Source organism: Ambystoma mexicanum, chromosome 1p (assembly GCF_040938575.1).
Source record: "Ambystoma mexicanum isolate Mex_15411 chromosome 1p, UKY_AmexF1_1, whole genome shotgun sequence".
NCBI classification, from domain to species: Eukaryota; Metazoa; Chordata; class Amphibia; order Caudata; family Ambystomatidae; genus Ambystoma; species Ambystoma mexicanum.
The window spans coordinates 429,963,742-429,986,640 of NC_090921.1; the positions used below are offsets into that span (position 1 = coordinate 429,963,742).

Sequence of the window (22,899 nt, forward strand, 5' to 3'; positions counted from 1 at the left end):
CATTACACGGAAGGTGGTGAGCCATGGCGCTATTAGCGCCATGGCTCATGCCGGTAAAATACCGGCACCGCCTTGGCGGAAAGGGGCGGTAAATCCCCCTTCCGCCATTGCCCTTCCCCATTCCCATTTCTGCCCCATAGGGCTCTATGGGAATGGGGAAGGCGCTAATTACGGCACCGCAATTTTGCGGTGCCGTAATTAGCTCCGAGGTCCCTTAGCGGGTTGGTTTTTAATGCCTGCATAAAGCAGGCGTTAAAGCACCAACCCGCTAAGGGACCTCGTAGTAAGGCGGTAATGGTTAACGGTCACCGTTACCATTAACGGTGGCCGTTAACCATTACCACCTTCCGTGTAATGAGGCCCTATATGTTGGGAGCCAGAGTGTGAGACACGTGCAGTACTAGTGAAAATACCAATACCAAGGAGAATCCTGGAGGTAAGGTTCCCATTGTGAAAGCCATACCTACATACGAGACAGAATGATGGCCATTTGAATGAAATCCCTGAAAAAAAGGATCAATGAATGAAATAGCAGATTGGTGATGTCACACAAAGTCAGACTGATGTACATGGAAGAGATGCAAAGACAAGAGAAGTGAATATAGTCTATAAGGCATCAAGACAGTATCAAGATAAGTGACATCTCAGGCTCGAGATGAGGAAAGTTATGCTACAGAAACAATGAAGATATCAAGTCATTTTACACATGTACAGATGCAAAATAAACGCAAGCTGACAAAGTATTCTTGAGGCTAGCTATGTAGTGAATAGATTGCGGCATGCGCCAACATATACATATGTAGGAATGAAGTAAAGAATGGATGTTTCCATGACGTGTTATAGCAGAGCTGGACCAAAGAAGGAAGGTCTTTTTTCCAGTGTGTCGCAGTTGAAAAACAACAAAATTGCAGAAGTGAATCTCAGAAAGGCGTGGCTGGATTAGCCCCAAGAAGCCAAAGTCGTATCAGACTGGGATGAGCAGACATTAGTTACAATCGTGAGAAAGAATGAAACTCCTGTTCAGAAGGCATGGGCGAAAACAAAGAAGACATCAGAGGTATATTAAAAAATAGAATTTTAAATGCACTAGAGCTCAGATTTGTGGTCTTCAGTCACGTGAATGGATGAAGTTGGACAAACATGACAAACCACCTCTACACAGAGAGGTAGAGCATTCCCCTACTCCCCTGTATTCTCCAGGGCAAGGAACATTTCCAAGGCCAAGTTCAAAGCCTTAATTGACATGCAGAACACTGAGGTGATGATATGCTAATTGGTGGGAAGCTATGGTTATGACCAGCTCACCAGCACCTGGAAGTCCAGGATGCGTGCTGCTAAAGTGGGTGAAAAAGTACTGACGGATGTAAGAATGCCAACCAATTGTAGGGGCCGCATGATTAAGAGCCCTATACTTTGTTGAACCAATAGGACATTGTGTATTTAGTGACATTCATAGTGACCTATTTGAGGGGAGGGCTTAGTTGCCCCACCTGATGTTAAGGAGCCTATCACTTTCTTAGACTAGTATGGAATGTATACTTAGATGTTCCCTCTAAGCCTATCACATTTTCCACTAGGCATTTGTAGTTTGCCACATAGGAGGACGTTAGCAAGTGCGTAGGTTAATGTCATCAATTATGTGTTTTTACTATAAGTTTGATGTTTTTTTCTGAAGCACACATCTGTTGATGTCCGTTGTACTCCCTGTTTTAGATAATTGATATTAAAACAGTTAACTTTTGCCAACATCCTGATTCGTTTTGATTATTGATGTTTGAGTAACTTCTGCATCCCTATTCATCTCAAAGTATTGCTACCTCATCTTAAAGGGCTGGGTTGGCTGTCGCGGTTCACATGGCAGCAGAGAGGACGGTTCAAGAGCAATCGACCTAAGTAATCTTTGGGTGCCCCAGCAATATTGCATATGCTCTTCCATTCGGCTGAAAGGACATGAAGCTCCCTGTAGATAGCAGAAATCGTTTTTAAAATTAAGCCCTGCAAGCGTAGGTGAGACGGGTCCCTCGGTTTGTATGAAATCCCCTCCCGACTTCTACAGAAAGCTGAACGGATGGAAGGTTGAAGCGGCTGATGAGGAGGAGGCGATCCCCGAGAGTCGGAAGTCAAAAAAAGCGAACGGTGAGTAAAACTGAGTGAGGTTGCAAAATTATGAATGGGCAGTGAGTGGCAAAAGTGATAAGGGGACACAAGGAATGGAGGGAGGTTGGGATAATGACAACTCGAGACAATGAGCGTTGAGTTATTGACTTGAGGAGATGAGCCAAGCAAATAAGAAACTGTGAGACAAGGATCATCACAATAGAGTAAGCCCAGTGTCCTGCATCATAGCACTAACAGAAGGAGTCATATTTAGAGTCCCATTAGCGGATGATGTAGACTATGGATTCATTTAAAGACGTGTCTAAAGAGAATGACTCACACCCCAATCAGGATATTTTTTAGGGGCATGGTTAAGTCTCGAGGATCGCAGACTGAGGTATATGTGGCCGGTCAAGTATGTCATTTTGTTTGCTTGTTTTATGTGTTGAATAGATATATATGTGGTGAAGAAATATTAGATGTATTAAGAGACGTAAAAAGGGAAACATGAGATTTAAGGGTTCATTATTTATTTGTTGAAATTACCTTGATGGTGTTTAGTAAATAAGTAGATTGGAGTAAAACGTGATATAAAGGGTTTGAAGCTGCGACAATTGGTACACGCTCATATTGTATTATTATTCTGAAAAACATATTTTTTAATGCAAAGTGTAAAGGTGAGTATTGACAGTCAAGTGTGATGAGTCAAAAGGGAGGCTATTACTTGACTTACACATCTATGCAAGCAGTTGCCGAAACACGCAACTAAGCTTAAACAGTACAGTGCGGAATAGGTTAAAGACACCGCAGACAAGATGTTCATGCCATGGCCACAAGGGGGATCACTTTCAAAGGCAGTATTGCAACACATGACAACATATTTGCATGCAGCATACACAGGAAAAATGTTAGATAAAAGGCAAGTAATCTCTGAGCTCTGGAAAATGTACCAGGAGGAAAGAGAAGAGCTTCTTCCTGAAGACTGGATACTTAACATATGCAAAGATGGGGGTGAGGACCCTTCTGCTCCCCTGTCACACCTGAAGTAGAGGGAGATGGTAAAAGGAGATAGTATAAAAGATGATGGAGTATACCCACTAAGAGAAATTAAGGCAGTGGCAGGGGCGTATAGCAGCATTGCAGCGACAAGGGTAGCGAGAAGATTCCTGAAAGAGCGTTGATCTCTAAAGTCTCAAGGGACAAAGAGAGAAAGGACAAGGAGAGAAGTAAATCCTTAGATATAGGAAGAGAAATAAAGTGATGTAAGGGAGAAAAGGATAAGGCTGATGAGGTAGCGCTCATACAGAATGAATTGATGGGTGGTCAGCTTTTGCTCAAGCTTAATGTAAGGCAAAGAAAAGATTGAGATGAACAAGACAGAAAAGATAGGGATAGAGAGGAACGAGTGAAAGAAGATGGGGCAAAAAGGAAGGATAGACAAAGACAAGAACAGTTGTATCAGAATCAACAACTAAAAAAGCAAGAAAGGGCAGAAGAACACAGGAAATATGACAACAGACATAGAGCAATCGTAGAACGAGAAAGACTAGAAAGAGATATGAAAAGAAGGGAAGAAGAAAGAGGGAGAGAAGAAGCAAGGAAGAAAAGAGAGCTTGATGATGAAATAGACGAAAGAGAAGGCAGATAGCACACGATATTGAGCGTGAAGAACAATAATTAATGGATCCTAATCCAGTAGTAGCATGGGAGGACATAAAATAATTCTTCCGAGCACATGAACCAATGGCAGGTAAGTCTAGAGCAAACCGAAAGATGAATTTGACTAGAGAAGCATCGGGAAAGCAATCGATAAAGGCTATCATGATATGAGGGTAAGAAGGAACTGAAGGGAAAGGGTACAAATTATTGACTTCAAAGTACGCAGTCGTACGACAGAGTCGGAGGTTTGTGTAGTTTTGAGCCTAAAGAGATGTCTTTAGACAGACTAACTCTGAATAGAGACGAGCAGGAGGGAAGTCATACAAGTTGGGGACAGGATATGTCAGACGAAGACAATGAAACCTTCAGTAGGAAGGAGGTTGGTAATGCATGTGGTCCCAAGGGATGTTCTCCGATGGACAAGGAAGTGAGATGGTTAGATCTAGATCTACCCAAATCGAAGGCCGCAGAATCTCTGCCGCGACTTGATCAACCTAGAGGGTAATCCCATAGTGAGAGGGGAGACTCACCACCTTATGTGAGCAGATTAAGATCACTGCCAGGAAGGAAACAGTCTAGAACCATTGTCCCTGCTATGGACAGACAGACGATGGGGGATGAGTGTGAATTTGGGATATCACAGTTTCCTTTTTTGGAGAAAAAAGGAGCCAGACCACAATATATACCATTTCCACAGATGGATAAGGACAATTTAAGGTGTAAACTCCCAAGCTTAACCTCTGGCGCTAGGAAATGGATACATGAGTTAGAAAAATTACAGGAGTAAACACGTTAGCTACAGGAGACATTAAAGGTCTTTTAGCTGCTGTTCTTGAGGAAAGAGCAGACAATGTTTGGTCGAGAGCAGGATACTCAAGTGTCACTATGCAGATCACAGCTCTCGATGGAGCACCATTTAATAACTTTAGAGTGGCAGTCTGCAAAGCACTCAGAGTGCTGTGCCCGGATACATCAAATATGGGAGCCATAATGACGAAAAAGATGCAGGAAGGGGATGATCCTCTTGTGTACATTCAAATTTTCCAAGAACAATGGTCTTTGGAGAGTCGCGAGCCTTAGGGGAAATCTATACCAGTATTTTAGCATATACTATGCCAAGAGCTGCCAGAGCCAGTACAAAAGTAGCTCAAGAAGTTAATGGGCATGGAAACAAAGCCATGGTCAGAAATTCAGCTGACCATTGTGCATTACTGCAGCCTCTTGCAGGAGAAGAATCAAAAGAAAGATGGCACTAGGAAAGGTGAAGAAGCTAAATTAGTGCAGAATAAATTGTCAAAATACGATACGATAAAGGGGGCGATGTTGACTAGCGCAGAAGGGTCGAGTTCACAGCAAACAGCAGGTATGCCATAGGTGAATAACCAAAGGCAGTACGATCAAAGTAATAATTAATTTGTACCACAAGGTAGGGGAAATTTCCGAGGCAGAGGCTTCCAGAATAATAAGTAATTTTGAAGAAAACCTTTCTGGGGTCAGTCATTTCTTGCAAGAGATTAGTGAGTGGATGTCTTCGAGCCAGCTTCAACTGAATGCATCCATAAGAGAGTTATCATGTTTGGGACTAAACACCTACTCATAGATTTCAACGAATAGCCAGTTCCTAACCTTTTGGGAGCTTGGCGGAGCTTTGCCTCTAAGGTAAAGTATCTGAGGTGTATCTGGCAAGACAACCTGGGCTGCGAAGGACAGGTTGCAGGCTATTTTTTACTCATTCAGACTACACCAGCAGGGTTTGAAATACATCCCAGAAGAAGATCATGCAACGGTGGTGGGGGCTTTGACTAATGCCCACCTGGACTACTGTAATAGTCTGCTGATGGGCATTCAGGCAAAACAACTTTATAGGCTTCACAAGGCACAGAATGCGGCAGTCGGATTTGTCTGTAGACTGAGCAAAACAGCCCACGTATCTTGCTCCTGCTGAGCACTACACTGGCTAGCTGTGGAAGAACGTATTAATTTTAAATTGGCGTGCCTTATGTTCAAATGCTAAAATGGATTAGCCCAGAACTATCATACGGACAAGATTAGCCGCTATCAACCTTTTAGGTGCTTACAATCACAGGATCAACTACTTCTGAGTATCCTCTCATCTGCCTGTGTATCAAGGGGGGATAGAAGATTTGCTGTCTTCGGCCCAAGGCTCTGGAAAAGTATTCCTAGAGAGATTGGGGCCTTGGACACTCTCTACCAATTCTGTAGGGCACTAGAAACATTTTTGTTAAGATAGCTGTCTATTATCTGTCAAATGGATATTTCCCATCTGTGAAAGGTACAGTGAGCTAAAGTGTGGCTGCGGACTCTCGAGTGGGTACCTTCCCAAAGAACAGGTCAATGGGCTGTGTTCGTTCTCGCAGAGGGGCGCCTATGGATTATTTTGTGATTGTTTAAGGGACATAGGTTTAGTCACCCTCAGTTTCCTAGGCTCATCCAGACGTGGACCCCTTGCTCACTGTGCTCAGAGAGGCACAGCTCCACCTCACTGATGAGGCCCAACAAGGCTGAAACACGTGTATGGGGTTGCTTTTGCTACTCTTGTTCAGAAGGGAAATGCCATAGCATTTCGGTGCTGGACTGCCCATGTGGGCGGGACAAAGGCTGATATGCAAATTGATATTTCCCATCTGTGAAAGGTACAGTGAGCTAAAGTGTGGCTGCAGACTCTCGAGTGCGTACCTTCCCAAAGAACAGGTCAATGGGCTGTGTTCGTTCTCGCAGAGGGGCGCCTATGGACTATTTTGTGACTGTCTATTATCATGTTTGTGAAAAAATACGAGCGTGTTGAAGTGGTAACCCTTCCAACAAGTAGTAGGAGTATGTGATATGTACCCGGTAACCCTTTAAGCAGCAGAAGTTGTGTGTAGAAATTGATTCGTGATTTTCAAACCAACATTACAATGTCCACTAAGCATTTTTCTAATACAAAGTAATTGATATTGAGATGTTCAGAGTTGTCCATTTAACTCTATCAAATGAAAACACCACCCACACACGATGAAAAAACAATATAACATGAATACATTAGTCGTACTGGGAAATCACTTGACAAAAAGAGGTTACTATAAAAACTGTGTGAAAGGGTTCTAATCTCTTAAAACATGACCATATAAAAATCGGATCAGGTTCAGAAAATTGAATTGTGACCAATGGTAGAATGTTTTCCTGAAGGTATCAAATGCTGTCCCTCTAACAAAGCACCTGTGCCTTATTAAAAAGTATCCAAGGTTGAAGGCACAGTGTGTGTGCAAAATAGACACATAAGTATACATATGTGGATAGACACAAAAAGCAACATTTTAGTTTTATTAGCTAGAGGGCATCCTAATCCCCAAATAATTCCACAAAGGTGATAGAGAGTGATTAGTGTGGAGTTCAGCTAACCACGGACCTGTGATTTGCCCTGTTGAACCACGGCTCTAAAGGTCTCAACGTCTGAGTCAGGTTTTTCATGGCAGATGCCATTATTAACCACTGATACATAAAGCCATCTGCTGTATGCTCCTGATCTAGGCAAATGAGCATGATTGTGTAAGATGTTTCTACTACAAATACTAACAAACAAGTTACATTTGGTAAGTTATTGAGTTTTCACATGGATGGGCCATTTCCCATCATCCTTATTAATAGCTTTCTTTTTAGTCACCTCCTACAGGACGCAGTCTTCTGTTAGGGAGTCAAATGTTTCTACCCCTTTAAATGTTCATCCAATGTTGACAGATTGTGATTTCTCTAATTAGGGTCTATGACTAACAGTTTCAGTCTTCCCCAATTTTGGAGATTTATTTGCTCATTTGAGCTGCATGTGATGAGTTTGAGTTTCACAGGGCGATTGGAAGGATCCCATCCTGTCACTGGAAGGCCGTTGTCCTCAAAAAGGTGCACAGTCTCAGTTTCTGTGTCATCGAGCTTGACGTGCACCACAGAGTTGCAGATTTCCACCAGCTCCTCTTCATCTTGTTCCGGCCCTTCCTCAGGACCCAGAACCATTTGTCTCTTGTACGAGAAAGGCAAGTCATCCCCATCCGAGTCCATTTCACATACTGAGCCGGGCCGTGAACCGCCAACCACTTGCTGCCTTTTGTATGGAGTCGTCAGAGCCTCCTCCTCCATGTGGATTCCAGACATTGGGCGGTGGTGGGACTGTCCAGACTCACTCTCCATCTTTCCCTGAGGGCAGATTGCCATGGGGGGCTTTCTAGTTTCCTCCCTGGGGTCACCAGCCGTGAACACTTCCGTCTCTGCGTTTCGGACTATGATGAGCCTATCTCCAACACCGGCTTCTGCAGAAGAACTTGAAGACGACAATAAAGCTTTTTGCGCAGAAACCTGCAGGAACAAAGTAATAAGAGTGCATTATTAATTTAAACATAATTATATAATGAGCACAGCATATGAAGTAGTTGTAATTGACAGATGTTACTCTTGTTCAACTCAATAATTTTAATTTGATTGACCACATGAATAAAATGGTGAGCTGGACCCCTGGGATTTAACTTGTGAACTGCAGTGTGTGCACTGCGCCACTTGTGTACAGGCGCGTTATAAATTACTTATTATATCATATCATACAGAAGGTGAAATAAGGCACTCTGACAAGGATGAACAAAGACCCACACTTTCCTGCCCACCATCCTGACCATAAACACCAATGGAATCCACTGCTTGCAATGCAGTTCACTTACAATGCATCTTCCTCATTCTCTCGCTGCTGTTATGGTGACAACACCATTTCTCTTGATATATTAAAGAAATGTGTTTTATGGAACTTTGAAACACAAAACCTTTCCATGCCATTCCCAAATCTAATATCATGGCTTTGTGCCAGCATGTAATACGCTACGTGCCTATCCTCAGTAATTCAGCTACGCCGTGTGCGTATCCTCAGTCATTCTGCTACGCTGTTTGCGTATCCGCAGTCATTATGAGTATCTGTAGATGTGGAGTACTCTTGGGGATTCAGGAACTCTAAAACATTTGGATGCATCGATCACCACTCCCCCCGGCCACCCATGACGCTGAGCATATTCTCCATTTGTACGAAGGAGGAAATATGAGCGAGTGGTTGCCTTTTTGGCTGGGAAGTAAACCGACCTACTCTGTAATATCAAAGCCCCAAACAAACCAATTGCGTAAGGGATCAATTGAATTCCCCATCTGGAGTGTGCCTCTCGAATTCAGCATGTAGAGTTGCGTTGTGTACGAACTCACAACTAAACATGTTGATGAAAAGCTCAACAAGCATTGGCAATGCAAACAGTTTTGGCTTTTGTGTCAGAATAGAAAAGGCAGCTGCCAGGCACTGCTGTAGTGATAGTTATGTTAGCGTTAATTATAGAGCGCAGAGCCGCCCAGGGGCATCTTGGCGCTAAAAGAGGGAGACTACAAAGAAACTACGAGCAGCAGTGCCTAGAACAGATGAGTTTTAACGGCCTTCCTAAAGGCTAGATAGTCATTTTCAAAATAAAAAGGGGGAGGTCATTCCATAGCATGGCCGCTACGGTGGAGAAAGCCCTGCCTCCCACTCGAACCCGTTTGTAGATCGGAACCACCAAACGATTGGCCGAAATGGAACGCAAACTGCGCTTGGGAAGATAGCGGGTAAACTTAGCTTGGAGGTATTCGGCTCCCTGATCGTGGAGGGCACGATGAACTATACATAGAGCTTTAAAGTGTAGCAACTGGGCATTTATAGTAGCAGGTGAGAAAATGGTGCCTGTCAAATGCCTAATCCTTTTACACAAGCCAAAACGTTTGACTTTGCCAATGCCTGTTTTTAAAAGGACTTCCGTGAAGGATGCACACAGCAGTAATAAAGTGAGTGGCTGAAGGCAGACCTTGTTTAGACATTTTTATTCCACCAAAAGTGGGCTTGCAGCTCCAATTAAGCCATTAACTCCTAGAAGACTGCTTTGATAAAACACTGGCAGGCACTTTGAGTAAACAGTTTGATGGTAAGGCTTGAATAACGCAAGCTCAAAAAGTCCCACGAGGAGATGATTTAGGCAGGGAGGGGCAGGTGCCGGGTGGGAATGGCCATAGAGATTTGCATGGCCATGGGCAGTCAATGGGTGGGCAAATGACAAAATAACACCAACGAGCTGTATGTCCCCCTCAAATGCCATTGCTCCCTAGCTGCACTCCAGTGCAATAGTTTCGGATTATATTTATGTAGTGCACATGCCACCTAATAGCCCAAACCAATCAGTAAGGACTAAATGAGAGGGTGAATTGAGGGCGGCCGGGGGCATTGCCTGAAGCAAAACTGGTCCAGCCCTGGGGGTTGGGCATTTGGGAAGGATGGAGAGTGCAGTATCAGCGATTACCCTCTCCGACTAAAGCAGCGGTCTTCAAATTGTGGGTCTGTACCCCTTGGGGGTCCTGGAGAATGTCAAAGAGGGGGTGTGAGGATCTTCCAAAGGGTAATAGATAACAGGAAATATAAGCAGATATGGCATTTGGGGCAGGGGCTAGCTTAAAATATTGTTAACCCAGGGGGCTCAGCAGAAGAAAGTTTGCAGAGCACTGGACTAAGGAGAAAAAAACGCTGACCTGTGATAACACGAAGGTCCGGTTCCATGTCTTAAAATCGCCACAAAAATGGCTGTGGACACAAAATATTGCGTCAAAAAGGCAGTGGTTTTGACGCCGCAATCCATGTAAAGGATATGGGAGACACCCCAGCAACCCCAGGACCCATTATACCATTTAAGGGGAGCAGGGGACACTCCCGCATCCTCCGGTCCCCTTGAATGGTATAATGGAGTACACCTTTACCTTGTCAAACCACAGCATTTTTGCCGTGATTTTCTGAACTGCTGACATTTTTGCCGCGATTTTATCACTGCATACCAAAGGGACGCTCCGGAGCATAGGAGCAGACCAGGAGTGTAAGGAGAAGGCAATTGAATAAAATGCAGAAGGGTAATGGCTGAATTGGCCAATAGAGTGGAGCAAAAACTGCACAAAAGGGAAGAGTGACAGCAGCCAATGGGAAGAGCAACGTGTCTGACTTTCCATCACACTGGACACCAAACCGGCAACAAAGCTTACAGCAAAATCATGATTGCAATCACTTCAATGAGAATTCACAATTCTGATATACAGGCACTTTCAAGAACTTTTATTCGTGAAAGAAGCATTGGCAGAGTAAGGCTGTTGGCATGGTGATGGACAGCCGACCGACCTGTGTCTTAGTTTAGTTATCAATTGAGTGTTTATTATCGGCTAGCCCACTAAAATAACACACTTCGTTTGGCAAACCTTTCCTTGAAAATGGGTAATTCGTGCTCCAACTCGCTACCACTTTCTCAATTTAAAAACAGTTAGGAATATAAGATACCAGGTGGGTGGCTGGGACAGACACAGTAAAAGGACAAAGACTATGCTCAACAATGGCTTACTAGGGAGCATGTAGCTGGTGTGGCCAAAATAACTAACTGGTAGGGTCTGTACTAATCTAAAGTTTCCAGAATGGGCTTTCCCCAGGATATAGGGTGAGGGTAAATACTTCAGAGTGGTATAAAAGAAAGTGTTTCCTGGGCAAGGTAAAATGGTGTCCAAACACAAGGCCTCGAGCTGCAGGAGAAAGAGTTCAAACAAAAGTTATTCCAGATTTCAATAAATCCATGGCAAGGTTTATCCCGGGTGCGTTAAAACAAATTCCATTAAGCGAATAGTTCTGGACTTCAGAGTTTGCAAGTGGCGATTCTTCCAGTAAGGAGCGTAGCCACAGGAAGGCTGGAGGTTTCCCTACATCTCAACAGGGTTCTCACAAGGCCTCTGACCATCTTCCTCTTCCCCATGATCCTGGCTATCCAGCCACCTACTCCAGGGTCTCTTTTTCCCCTCAACATCTCGCCTATGGTCTAGCTACCCCAACAAACGGCATTAATCCATTCACATGCTTTCCTTTCCTAGGAGTACCTCTCCCACTCCTTCCCTCAAACTCTCTCTCCAGATCCTTCTGTCACCACCTAATTTGCCTCATTGACATTCCACCCGATTCCTCTCTCGTTGCGTTTTATGACCATCTTCCTGACAAGAAGATTGCAAGTCACATTGGAATTCTGAGACCTTAAAAGAAACTCAGTCTTTGGCCTCACTTGTCTATTTAGTAGCAGATCACCTCATTTACTTGCAATACCCTTGTAATATACGGTAAGGGGTACTTTACCTCTTGTATACTTTATTTCCTACACTCCACACACAGCTTGTTAGACTCTTGAGGGTGCTAACAGGTGAAAATGGAGAGGATATGTGGCAGGGAATAGATCTGAAAGTATACACATATGTTTGCCACTACAGAGCAGATTACATTCCAGTTCTATTGTTTCATGCTATGGAGGTTTGTCGAAAAGAGGACTGGTGTCATTCAATTGTAAAGTAATCCAGTTGCAGTCTTGCTTTTGTGCATTCCTAGAGCCTGTAGGAGGGCTCATATCAGCCTCACAAGAAGGAGACACATAGATGTGTTAACCATTTCAATTACTTTTTTCACTAACTCCCCCCTCCCCGAGCTCCTCCTCTACCTCCCCACATGACGTGTCCCTAAAGGGCACCTCTGGCAATCAGTTCCCTCGTAACACCGTCCCTTCGCTTATCTCCTTACGTCCATCTCATATCTCTTCAATGAGTCTGCTGGGCCTTTTGATGGTTCGTCTCGGCCAGTCGTCTTTCTCAGTTTCAGCTTCCGGGCACACTGTACTTTCCTGCTGTACAATCCCCCTTCATCCCTTGTCGTCTTTTGTGTAGTCTGCATCACCGTCCGTTCTTGGCCCGACACGCTCTTGTTCCCAGTAGGGGTGTTACGGTATTAGTTTTATGACGGTACAATAACCTTCTTGCCAAATGACGGTATATCATGGTTATCGCGGTATAGCAGGTGGAGTTAACTAATCTTAACAAATATTTTCTAAAAGGTCATAAATTGTCAGATTTATCATCACAAACAAAACCATGCACCCAGGGCCAGAATTGGGCTTTTCAACATACTTTCCACTGAAATGCCACCCCTTGCTTGCACCAAACACAAACGCACGTGTGGAGAGGAGGGGGAGGTGGGGGCCCTGCTGCGACTGGCAAAGCAAACTGAATAGCTTTTCTTAAGTGGTCATTTAGGCTTTTAGCTCCCCCACTGGCTACTGGTGAAGATGAACATGTTGCCATATTGATAATCTGCATGCCACAGATCAATGGAGTCCGATGGTAGTATACGCTTGTGCGCATACACACACACACGCACACGCACTCTCTCTTTACGTTACAGCCTTTAGTTTACTTCTGGGCCAAAAGGTGTTCAGTAATCACGGACATGTTACCCTTTGGTATGGCAGCAGGGAATACCCACAGAGATGATTACATTTCGCAGTGCGACTTATTATATGTAAATTCAATGATAGAACCAGGGAAATCCGCCATTGTCATATGTTTAGAAAACATTATCCATTATAAATATATAAACCCCAAAGCCGCCAACCAAAAGTCCCGGGAGGATAGCTCAGCGGCAACGTGCGTGCCTTGGAAGCAAGACGACACAAAGCAGCACAGGTTCGATCCCTGGGTCGCGCTTAGAAACCTCTGGGTGTTTAAGCACGTTATAAATGCGCAACTAAGACACAAACAATTACGCAACAAAATAAACAAAACCAATTTCTTTAACAGCGCCTCGATGCCCTGGGGCTGTGTGAGCGCTTTAAAAAAAAAATGTAAATAAAAAAAAGTAAACCCCTTTCCTTCTTGGCACTGTATTTATTCTTCCTATTGCTAACATGTTGATTTTGTGTCAGGCACGTGTGGTTTATGGAATGGCATTAAAAACTGCTCAAACTGAAACTACTTGGCAGACGGCACATCCAACAGTGCAAGACCAAGACTGCGCAGAACTTGCTTACTGCAGCATTTCCAAATCAGATTGAAAAGCACACTTAACGGTATGAACGGTATACCGGTATAAACAATGTGACGGTTATTATTGTTCAATTAAGTGGTTCACGGTATCTTTAACGGTATACCGTAATACCATTACAACCCTAGTTCCCAGTTATGAGGTGCTTGAAGAATGGTGGTAGTGACCATTGTCCCTTTCACTCCTGTCTCCTGGAATGTAATGCACTCGTATCTCGAGTCTGTCTTCCTTTGTACCCTTTGCTTTGCCAGAACCTCCTCTCCTTCATTGAAGACCTTCATTTTCGTCGTCTCGCTGAGTCGGTTCACTCTTGGCCATTTCCTTCTCTCAGGCATCTCTCTTTCTCGTATGTCGGGTTCCTTGATTTCGACTTCTCCTGACTGAGCCAGATTAATTCCTTCAGCTTGCGGTAGTCGTGTTTTTGTTTTGTAGCCTTCATCAGGTCACCAGTGTGTGGCGTATTCCTGTAGTGGCGCGACATTTGACATATAGACTGCTGTGCTGGTATACCTTCCATTATAGACTTCTGTATTGTCCTCTTTATGGATGACATGAACTGTTCCGCCATGCCGTTAGCCTGAGGCCACAGCAGGGTTATCTTCTGATGTACAATCCCTAGGAGTTTCACAAATTTGTGGAACTCCTGGCCATTGATCGGTGGACCATTGTCCTTTTTCACCATGTGTGGAATGCCCCATTCACTGAAGACCTCGTGGATTCCCCCCACCACCTGGGTGAATGCTGTGGAGGCAATCCTCTTCACAAATGGAAACCCTAAAAACGTGTCTATAATCACAAACAGGTAGTCTTTGGTTTCTAACGGTCCGTAAAAAAGTCCATTGCAACCCTCTGCCACACCTTCTCAGGAATAACTGTCACTTATAGGGGAGCGGCAGATCGCTCTAAGCCGCACATTGGCATGTGAAGCATTGCCTGACTGCCTCCTCTACCATGGCATCCATGAATAGGAACCACACAGTCTGTCTGAGCATCTTCGTGGTCTCCTTGACCCACAGTGTCCTTCATGTGCAAGAAGCTCCAGGCCACTCCGCAGGGAGGACGGTATCACAAGGCGACACCCTTGCAGTAATATCCCCTGTTCAGAGACAGCTAGCTCTGCGCACACTGTTGCCATCCATTCCTTTTCCTGCCTGTTGGCTCTGTGCCATAAAGCAGTCACTTGAAGCCCCTCCACTTGATGGTATTCGTCAGTTGTCTGGCCATACTGATAGACAGGTCCACATGTGACGCCTGTGTTAGTTCCTCCATGGTCAGTGCCGGCAGCATTACCTACTCAGTGACATGGCAGAGATACTCTGTGTCCCCTTCTCTCGATGCCTGTAGCCTGGGGCTTGGGTACAGCGAGATGTAGTCGGCTGAGTTGTTGTCCCCTCCTGGTCTGTGGAGGATGTTGTAATCGTATTCCTGGAGGCGGATGCCCACCTCTCTATCCTAGGCAGCATATTCATCTTCAGGTTGCCAATGACAGGAGGGCTTGGTGGTCAGTTAGAAGCGTGAACCTCTTTCCAATCACAAAGTGGTGAAAGTACTTGCATGCCCAGAAAGCATCCAAACTTTCTTTCTCTGCTTGCGAGTATGCACTTTCTATCTGAGATAGAGCACGGCTGGCATAGGCCACTATAAATCTCGCCGGTACCTCGTGCTGTTCACGTTGGGTGAGGATGGACCCCGGCCCAATGGGACTGGCATCAATCACAATCTCAATGTGCCATGTTGGGTTGAAGTAGGCTAGATGTGCTACGCTTGCCAGCACTGCCTTGATGGTTTCAAATGCACTGTGACATTCTTTTGGCCAGTGGAATGGCTCATCTTTCTGCAAGTCTCTCCATAATGGTTCAGTTGTGATTGCATTTCTTGGAAGATTCCCGGGCACAGTACCCTGCCATCCTTAGAAATGACCTCACATCTGCCACTTGTGCCTGCAGAAGGAGATCTCTACTGGCGCATACCTTTTCCAGGTCCGGTTGCATTCCCTGGCTGGAAAATATGTGGCCGTAGAATCATAGCCTGTCATTGCTGATGTTGCACTTTCATAGTTCAATGTAAGCCCAGCCTTACTCGGGATGTCACACACTGCCATGAGGGCCTGATCAAGCTATTCTTGGGACATCCCATATACATCTAATGTCATCAGAGTAGTTAAATGCCAACCTTACAAGGATCAGCAGTTGCCTGATGGCCTCCTGAAAAATGTCTGCACTGCAACAGACTACATCATTTTCCTGGAAGTGAATGTCTATAAAACTAAGCTCCTTCACTGAGCAAACACTTACCACTCACTGGGCTCTTTAGCATGTGGATCGTGGTGTTGGTCATCTTGATATTGTGTGATAGCGTCCTCTGAAACTGTCCAAGTGATGGCAGCAGCATGTTGGTTTGCTACCAACAGAAAGATGCATACCTTGGACTGTGTTGGATCATTCCTGTCCCGTTTGTAGGAACTCCTACTGCACCATAATGTTGACAATGGTGCCTCCCCCATCTTCACCATTACATCCATTCACTCTTGCACCCCGTGCATCAGATTGACAAACTCGTCAGCGTACTCCGGGTATGGTTCCTGTGCGTAGTTGTCATATTTACTGTAGTCTCCTGGGCACTCATACCGGTCCGGGCCATATCCTGCTTGCAGCAGCTGGCCTTCACTCGGGAGCTCTCCATATTCATGACTGGTACATCGCCTTAATCATTCTCCTTGGCAGCTGCGGGTTAAAGCGTGTTGGTCTCCACTGTTGTTGTAGGTTTGATATGGTCTGCGGGCACCACGCAGTGGGCATCACTTGTGAATGTTGTCGTGGTGGTAATGTCTCCCCTCCCGACAGATGGTGTGTAAATGGCCTCCACGGCCACACTTTGAGCATTGTTGGCTGATGGCCGGGCACATACCTGAGGGCGGGAATGACGGGCCATATTGGTAGCATAGTCTCTGAGGGCGAGGACCCATGCGCACATGCATGTAACCATCTCTCTGCGGGCCTCTCGACATGGATGGGCTGACACCAGGGCCTCTTTCCATGTGCCTAGATGTCGAGAACACTGCCACTATCTCATTCTTTTAGTTTCTTTTCTTCAGTGTCTCCATGGCGGTCGCCTGGATTTCAACTCATGCCATTTCACAGTCTCTCTGACTTAATCCATAGTTAAAGGCTTCCTCAGGAGCTGCTTCTTCGGGAGCTGCCTCCGCAGGGCAGATGACACATAGCCCTCTATGACGCGAGGTTGGATCACCTCATCATCGGAGAAATCTGAAAATTTGCAGTGGGCCAACTTCTGATTAAGACGGGTGATGAACTCCTCCACAGTTTCGTGGGAGGACTGTCGACATTGATTGAATACATATCTTTTGTAGTCTCTATGGGGCTGTGTCAGCAGCTTCTTGTTCAACACTGATACAAGTTCACCATAGGAGGTCTTCTCCCCAGCTGGGATCATCTTATCTCTTTACCAGCAAAGTTAATGAACATTTATTTTAGGACTGGCTATTTCTTCTCCCCTTCAGCTCTGATGAAGTCGTCAAATTCCTCAACCCATTCAGTCCACCATGCCCCCTTGGCATGTTGTGGTAGGAGGGTGAATGGGCAAGGTTTTCTTAGAAAACCCAGCCCTGTGTCTTGCCTGGTGCACCATGATAGCGCCTTGCAGATCACTATGCGCACCTGGCGGCTATACTCCACTCTCCCTTGCAAGGTAACTTGGTCTGTGGCTCACTGGGCTGCACTTGCCACTTCTTGCAATCCCTGTGCGAATGTGTTGGTGTGATCTGTCATTCTGCTGGGCGCCTGGGTCACTGGTGGTATGCTGCAGTCACAGTCCCATTGCCATGTATCATGGACTAGTAGCGCAAATTCAGGGGTCCACAGTCAACGCTCCTTCAATTTTCTGATGGCTATGCTGGGGGTATGGTGTTGACCTAACCCTGCACTTGTAGTGGTGGTGTTTTACTTAATTTCCTTCTTTCTATAAATATATATATTTTTACTGAGTTATTCGCCGGATGTCCACATTAGCTTGTACACTTGGCCTGCAGGCCCTAAAGCATGAACATGGGCAGTGTAACACTGCTGCGCAGGGCTGCCATGCCTGGGGGAGGCCTCCAGACAGTATTGCCGTATTCACGAGTAGAAACGAGGCCTCGCGATGTGCGCACAACGGTGCATGTGGAACGTGCCGGCAGCGCTGTCTCGGCGGAGGGCAGGCAGATGGTGGGACGCACTGCCTGCGATTTGGGCTGGATCCCAACAGGTACCCCAGCCGCTGTACTGGCCAGGATGTGGTGTTCACTGCAGAGGAAGCAGGCCACAGTGTTCATGCCACAGTGGAAATGGAGAGGATGTGCCAACAAATTTCGAGATGCTGGAGGGAAGCTGACAGGACACGGAGGAGAGCTGTGCTACTCACAACCTTCTGGAGGATGCAGGGGACAATGCTGCTCACGGAAACCATTTTGTTTCCCTCTCGTCGCCAGTTGTTGGAGGGCTCATATACACCACACAGAAAGGAGCCACAGAGATGTGCTCAAAGTTTCAATTACTTTATTTAACTAACTTCCCTTCACCTTTCTCCTCCTCTTCTTACCAACATGACGTGCCCTTGAAGGGCACATCTGGCTTACAGTTACCTCACAACAGAGCCAAGCTTTATTAAAAACTTTTCCGTTCAGATGTTTTTCATTGAATGAGGATGGGATTGGTTTAACTTTGTTATAGGATCCTGGCTTCGAAGGCCACTTGAAGTAGTGTAATACATTATATGGATACCTCATGGCCAGTATGATCTGTGTATCAGGCATATAGTCTTGAAGGTGACCCTTGGCTCTATTGAGAGTCAGTTTAAGTACTGCAGAACAGGATTAATGTCATCAGATGCATTTAGACTGAGTGCTAATCTAGCTGCTCAGTTTACTGCAGTTTCAGCTGTTGAATGATTTCCATTGGCAGATTGATAATCCCATTATAGAAAGAGACTTCACTACTGCACAGACACATTCCATTTTTATGCTGAAATTGAGCACCAAGATAACTTTGCTAAGCATGTGAAATTGTCAGGTCATACCCCAGGATTTGCCCGTTTTTTTATGCGTATGTCCTGCTAATGACTCTTCTAGGGTCCAACGCATCTTATCTCTTCTATGAACAGAAGGACTTTTGGATAATCAAGACGATGCCCTGGGAGGCCAGTATCAAATGTGTCTAGGTGAGGCCCTTGGGGCTGCGAGCATAGACATGAACCTAGATGGACTGTTACCAGCTCTCACCTGTTACGTTTTTTTGAGTCCTGAGCCCACAATAGATCTGGCTCCATTTTCTCTAATATTTCTTTTGTCATACTTTAATGTTTTTACTAAATTAATTGTACTAAACGATTGTTTCAAACTGTATGTTTTTATTGCTTGTACTATCTTGTCACGAAAGACTCATCTAGTCAAAAGTGTAAATAAAATCTCATCCAATAAAGTTATTGTAATTCGGGATCTTACCCAATGCTCATCCAACCAGATAATACAAATGACAAACAATTAACCCAGACCATGAACAATGTATGCTTCAAACCCTAGATTATCAAAACTACACCGGAAAAGGGGCATACCCTTGCCATCATATGCTCATTTGACCTGAACCACAAACAGACCATACAGTTGAACTATCAACACAAAGTTACTAATGGAATACCAGATCCAAAACAATCTGACAAAAGGAACTACCAAAACAGCATATCCAGACAAATGAAGAAAGCCAACAAACAACATTTTGAAAAAAATGTCACACTACACAAAGAAGTACAATAATGCCAGAAACAACCCTCCCCCTTAGTAAAATAATTGAACATAGAAATCCCTAAGACATTGGACATTATTGCACCACAGAAACAGAAAAGTATAATACCATAACACAAATCAACAACAAATGGTTAAATGACTAACTGACTTCCATTAAAATGACAGGTCACAATCTAGAACAGGCATGGAAGAAATCAAAGTCACCTGATGGCAAACTGACATGTAATATGCATAGCAGAATTACGATAGGACTATTGTAAGAAAGAAAAAATGATACTATCACAACTCTATCTCTTCTGCGCATTGTAAAGCTCAAGACGTTTTCAAAATGTACAATGCACTAACCCACCCCAACAAACTAGTAATCAACCCAAATCCTGAGGGTAACTGGCCAAATCTCTTGCTAGTTCCATTCAGGATGCAATTGCCAACGTTCAAGCCAACATTGATCACCAGAAATGATCAGACTGAGCAGCCACCACAAACCAGGGCTGTCCGCCTACGTTTATGAAATGTAACTCCATCACAGACAAAGAGCTATTTAACATATCTCAGAAACAAAACACTCCGTTGAACAATCTGACATTTAGGCAGCCACTCTCCTCAAGGAAAAAAATACTAACCTGGTGGAACCACTGACTGAAATTTGTAACACAATACTAACATCAGGCAGTACCATGACAACCCTCCTAAAACACTTGAGGGCATACCCAGAGACACCCAAAAACTACAGATCCATAATTAGAATTCATTTCTTTGCTAAAATTCTGGAAATGATAACTACCACCCGACTGGTACTCCACAGTGAAGATCACCTCATAGCTGAAGAAAACCATTCGCGTTTTTGCTCAAACAGGTGTACAGAAACACGACTCCTTTTCATGAAAGAAGACATTTTGAAAGCCATTGATGAAGACACAGCAACAGCCTTAGAAGTCCTTGATCAATCAGCTGCCTACAACACAGTACAGCTTATATTACAGGTTCAGAAGGGACTACATGGGACTGCCCTGAAGTGAATTAAAAATAAAAATGACGATTGCACCGTGAGGGCTAAAAAGGGAGATTTCAACTCCACAATGTTCCCCTTAATGTTTGGTGCCCCACAGGGCTGCATCTTATCCCCATGTCTATGTAATGTTTACATTAAAACCATAGGATGAATTATCAAATTTTACTCAAATACTTCCAGTTATATGCAGATGATTCCCAGGTACTATCGAACATGGAACCTGAAAATAACAACCAGCATATAACCAAACTCCTCCAGAAAATCCAGCATTGGACCATAGATATTTATCTCAGCCTTAATACCTATGAAACAGAGAGAGATTGTCTTCTTTTGGATCCCAGCCCTAGCAACACTGCCTTTCCAATGGAAGCCCCTCATGAGTATGGCACACACTACAAATAAACTAGGTATCATTTAAAAAAAAGAAGAAATCTCACTATAACCACACATGGATTTGCTGTTTACTAGCCCAAGAATTTCACTTTGCAACTCCACATCCTTAGAGAAAATGTCCCCTATTTAGAAATGGCACAGAAAATAGGGGTGCCAAGGGCCCTTGTCCTACATCACCTAGACTATTGTTTTAGTCTCTATCTAGAAGTGAACAAACAAAACCTAAACCGACTGTGACATCTCCAAAATAAAGCAGCTAGATTTATTTTGGGACTCAATGACCTTTGGCCATATGTCACCACGCCTGAAAAACCTCAATTTGCCCTCTGTTGCAAAAAGCATAATTAAACAAATAAACTGCATTCATTTCCAAATCCTCCGTAACATTGCTCCTAAATACATTGACTCTTACATGAACACATTGTACCTACAAGCCTGCTAAGGTCAAAAGACGTAAACCTAGATGAAGGTCCCTCACTTTATTAGGTCTGGAATTCTAGAACAAACTCCCCACAACTGTGAAAACAGAATATACCCTCAAGAGTTTCAAACGAAATGTGAAAATATCGCTCAATTAACATAAGGTCTAACTTAGATATGCCTGCATAAATTAACCAAATACCCTCCCCCCTACATTTAGGCATTACCTGATAACCTTGAATTTGCCTGCCTGTGCCCTGAGAAGGGTTATTTGGCTTGTTCACTGGTCCATTAATTTTGTGTTTGTTGTACTATGATGCAATGTGAGAGACCTGAAGACGTATCACCCACTAGTCCCTGGTTATCTGTAACCCAGGCAGCCTGGACACGGCCATCACTTTTCGATCCAGTTCCTGGGGATGGAATAGAGCAGGAGAATCACCTGGTTGAGGGGTCTTGGGGGAGTGGGACACTGGATGGTGAGAGGCAGTATCCCCTCCCCTGTAACACCTTTACCACATCCTACCAGGTAAGATATTTAGGAACACACTCCCCCTTTTACAACACAAACACTTTCTCATGGACAGCCCGCTATGAGAGAAAACAGACTAACACCCGAACAGTATGCCTGATGTGTCCACTACAATGGTCAGGCAATTACTGACATCACAGACACCTGACTTCGATTACACTTCCCCACACGGATACAATTCGGAGTATGACAGCACACTCTGAGTGAGGCAAAGCCCATGAGGAAACAGCAGTTCCAAGATTGCAGTTTAATGAGAGAAGAAAGGCAGCAAGACAGAAGGCTAAGCAAGGAGGGATGTCTCCTTGACTTTTTCGACAAGGAACTGATACTTTTGTGAAACCTCGAGAATAGAAAGCATAAGACCAGGAAACCAGGCTGAAGAATACTGCATTGTTTTGTGTCGGAGGTACCCAGGGCCCTCCCATGTCGATAATTAAGGCGGGGAGAATCACCAGCTGACGTGGTACTGTCCTTTGCTCCAAGAACAAAGCAATGGCACAGCAAAATCAACACAGCCAGTGAGTTGGGGAGACTGATACAAGACCGGTCGGTGTTGAAGCCAAGGTTGCAAACGGAAACTTTATATGGCCAGAGCTAGAACAAACATTGTTTGAAATGCGTGTGATAAGCAACACAAGTAAAGTTGAACTGCAGATGAGTGATTGAACTTTCAAACCAAGATACAATACCTTTGTCAGAGTGGTTCGGGATCACGTGTGTGCTCAATCGAAACTCACTGTAAGGTATCCAGCTGAGAGTTGACAAAAGTGAAAGAGTGGCAAAGAATTGTGAATCGAAGTAGTCCTGCAACGGGTCAAGCAAAATCCTGCGCACAATTGAAAGTCTGTGATGTTGATACAGTAAACAAAGTTTCTGGCAAAGTAAATAAAGTTGGTCCAATCCGGTAGAGGGAGATCAATTGAAAGCTTTGGGTTAAAACAAGTTTGTGTTAAAGTAGATAAATTGGTTCGAGCCCGACGGAGGGTGACTAATGGAAGATTTTGTGTAAAAGTGGATCTGAGCCCGGTAGAGGTAGTTCCGGGGTGAACAGTTAATCACCTGAG

At 44.5% G+C, this 22,899-nt stretch overlaps 1 protein-coding gene across 1 annotated transcript in view; it reads right to left on the bottom strand.

Moving 5' to 3' along the window:
* Positions 1–6,843: 6,843 nt before the first annotated feature.
* IL12RB1 (interleukin 12 receptor subunit beta 1) overlaps positions 6,844–22,899 on the bottom strand; it is a 448,922-nt gene continuing 432,866 nt past the window's right edge. Inside the window, exon 17 of the mRNA XM_069649246.1 lies at positions 6,844–8,103. Coding sequence (XP_069505347.1) covers positions 7,507–8,103 — 597 coding nt within the window. The 3' untranslated portion in view covers positions 6,844–7,506. The remainder of the gene's footprint in view (positions 8,104–22,899) is intronic.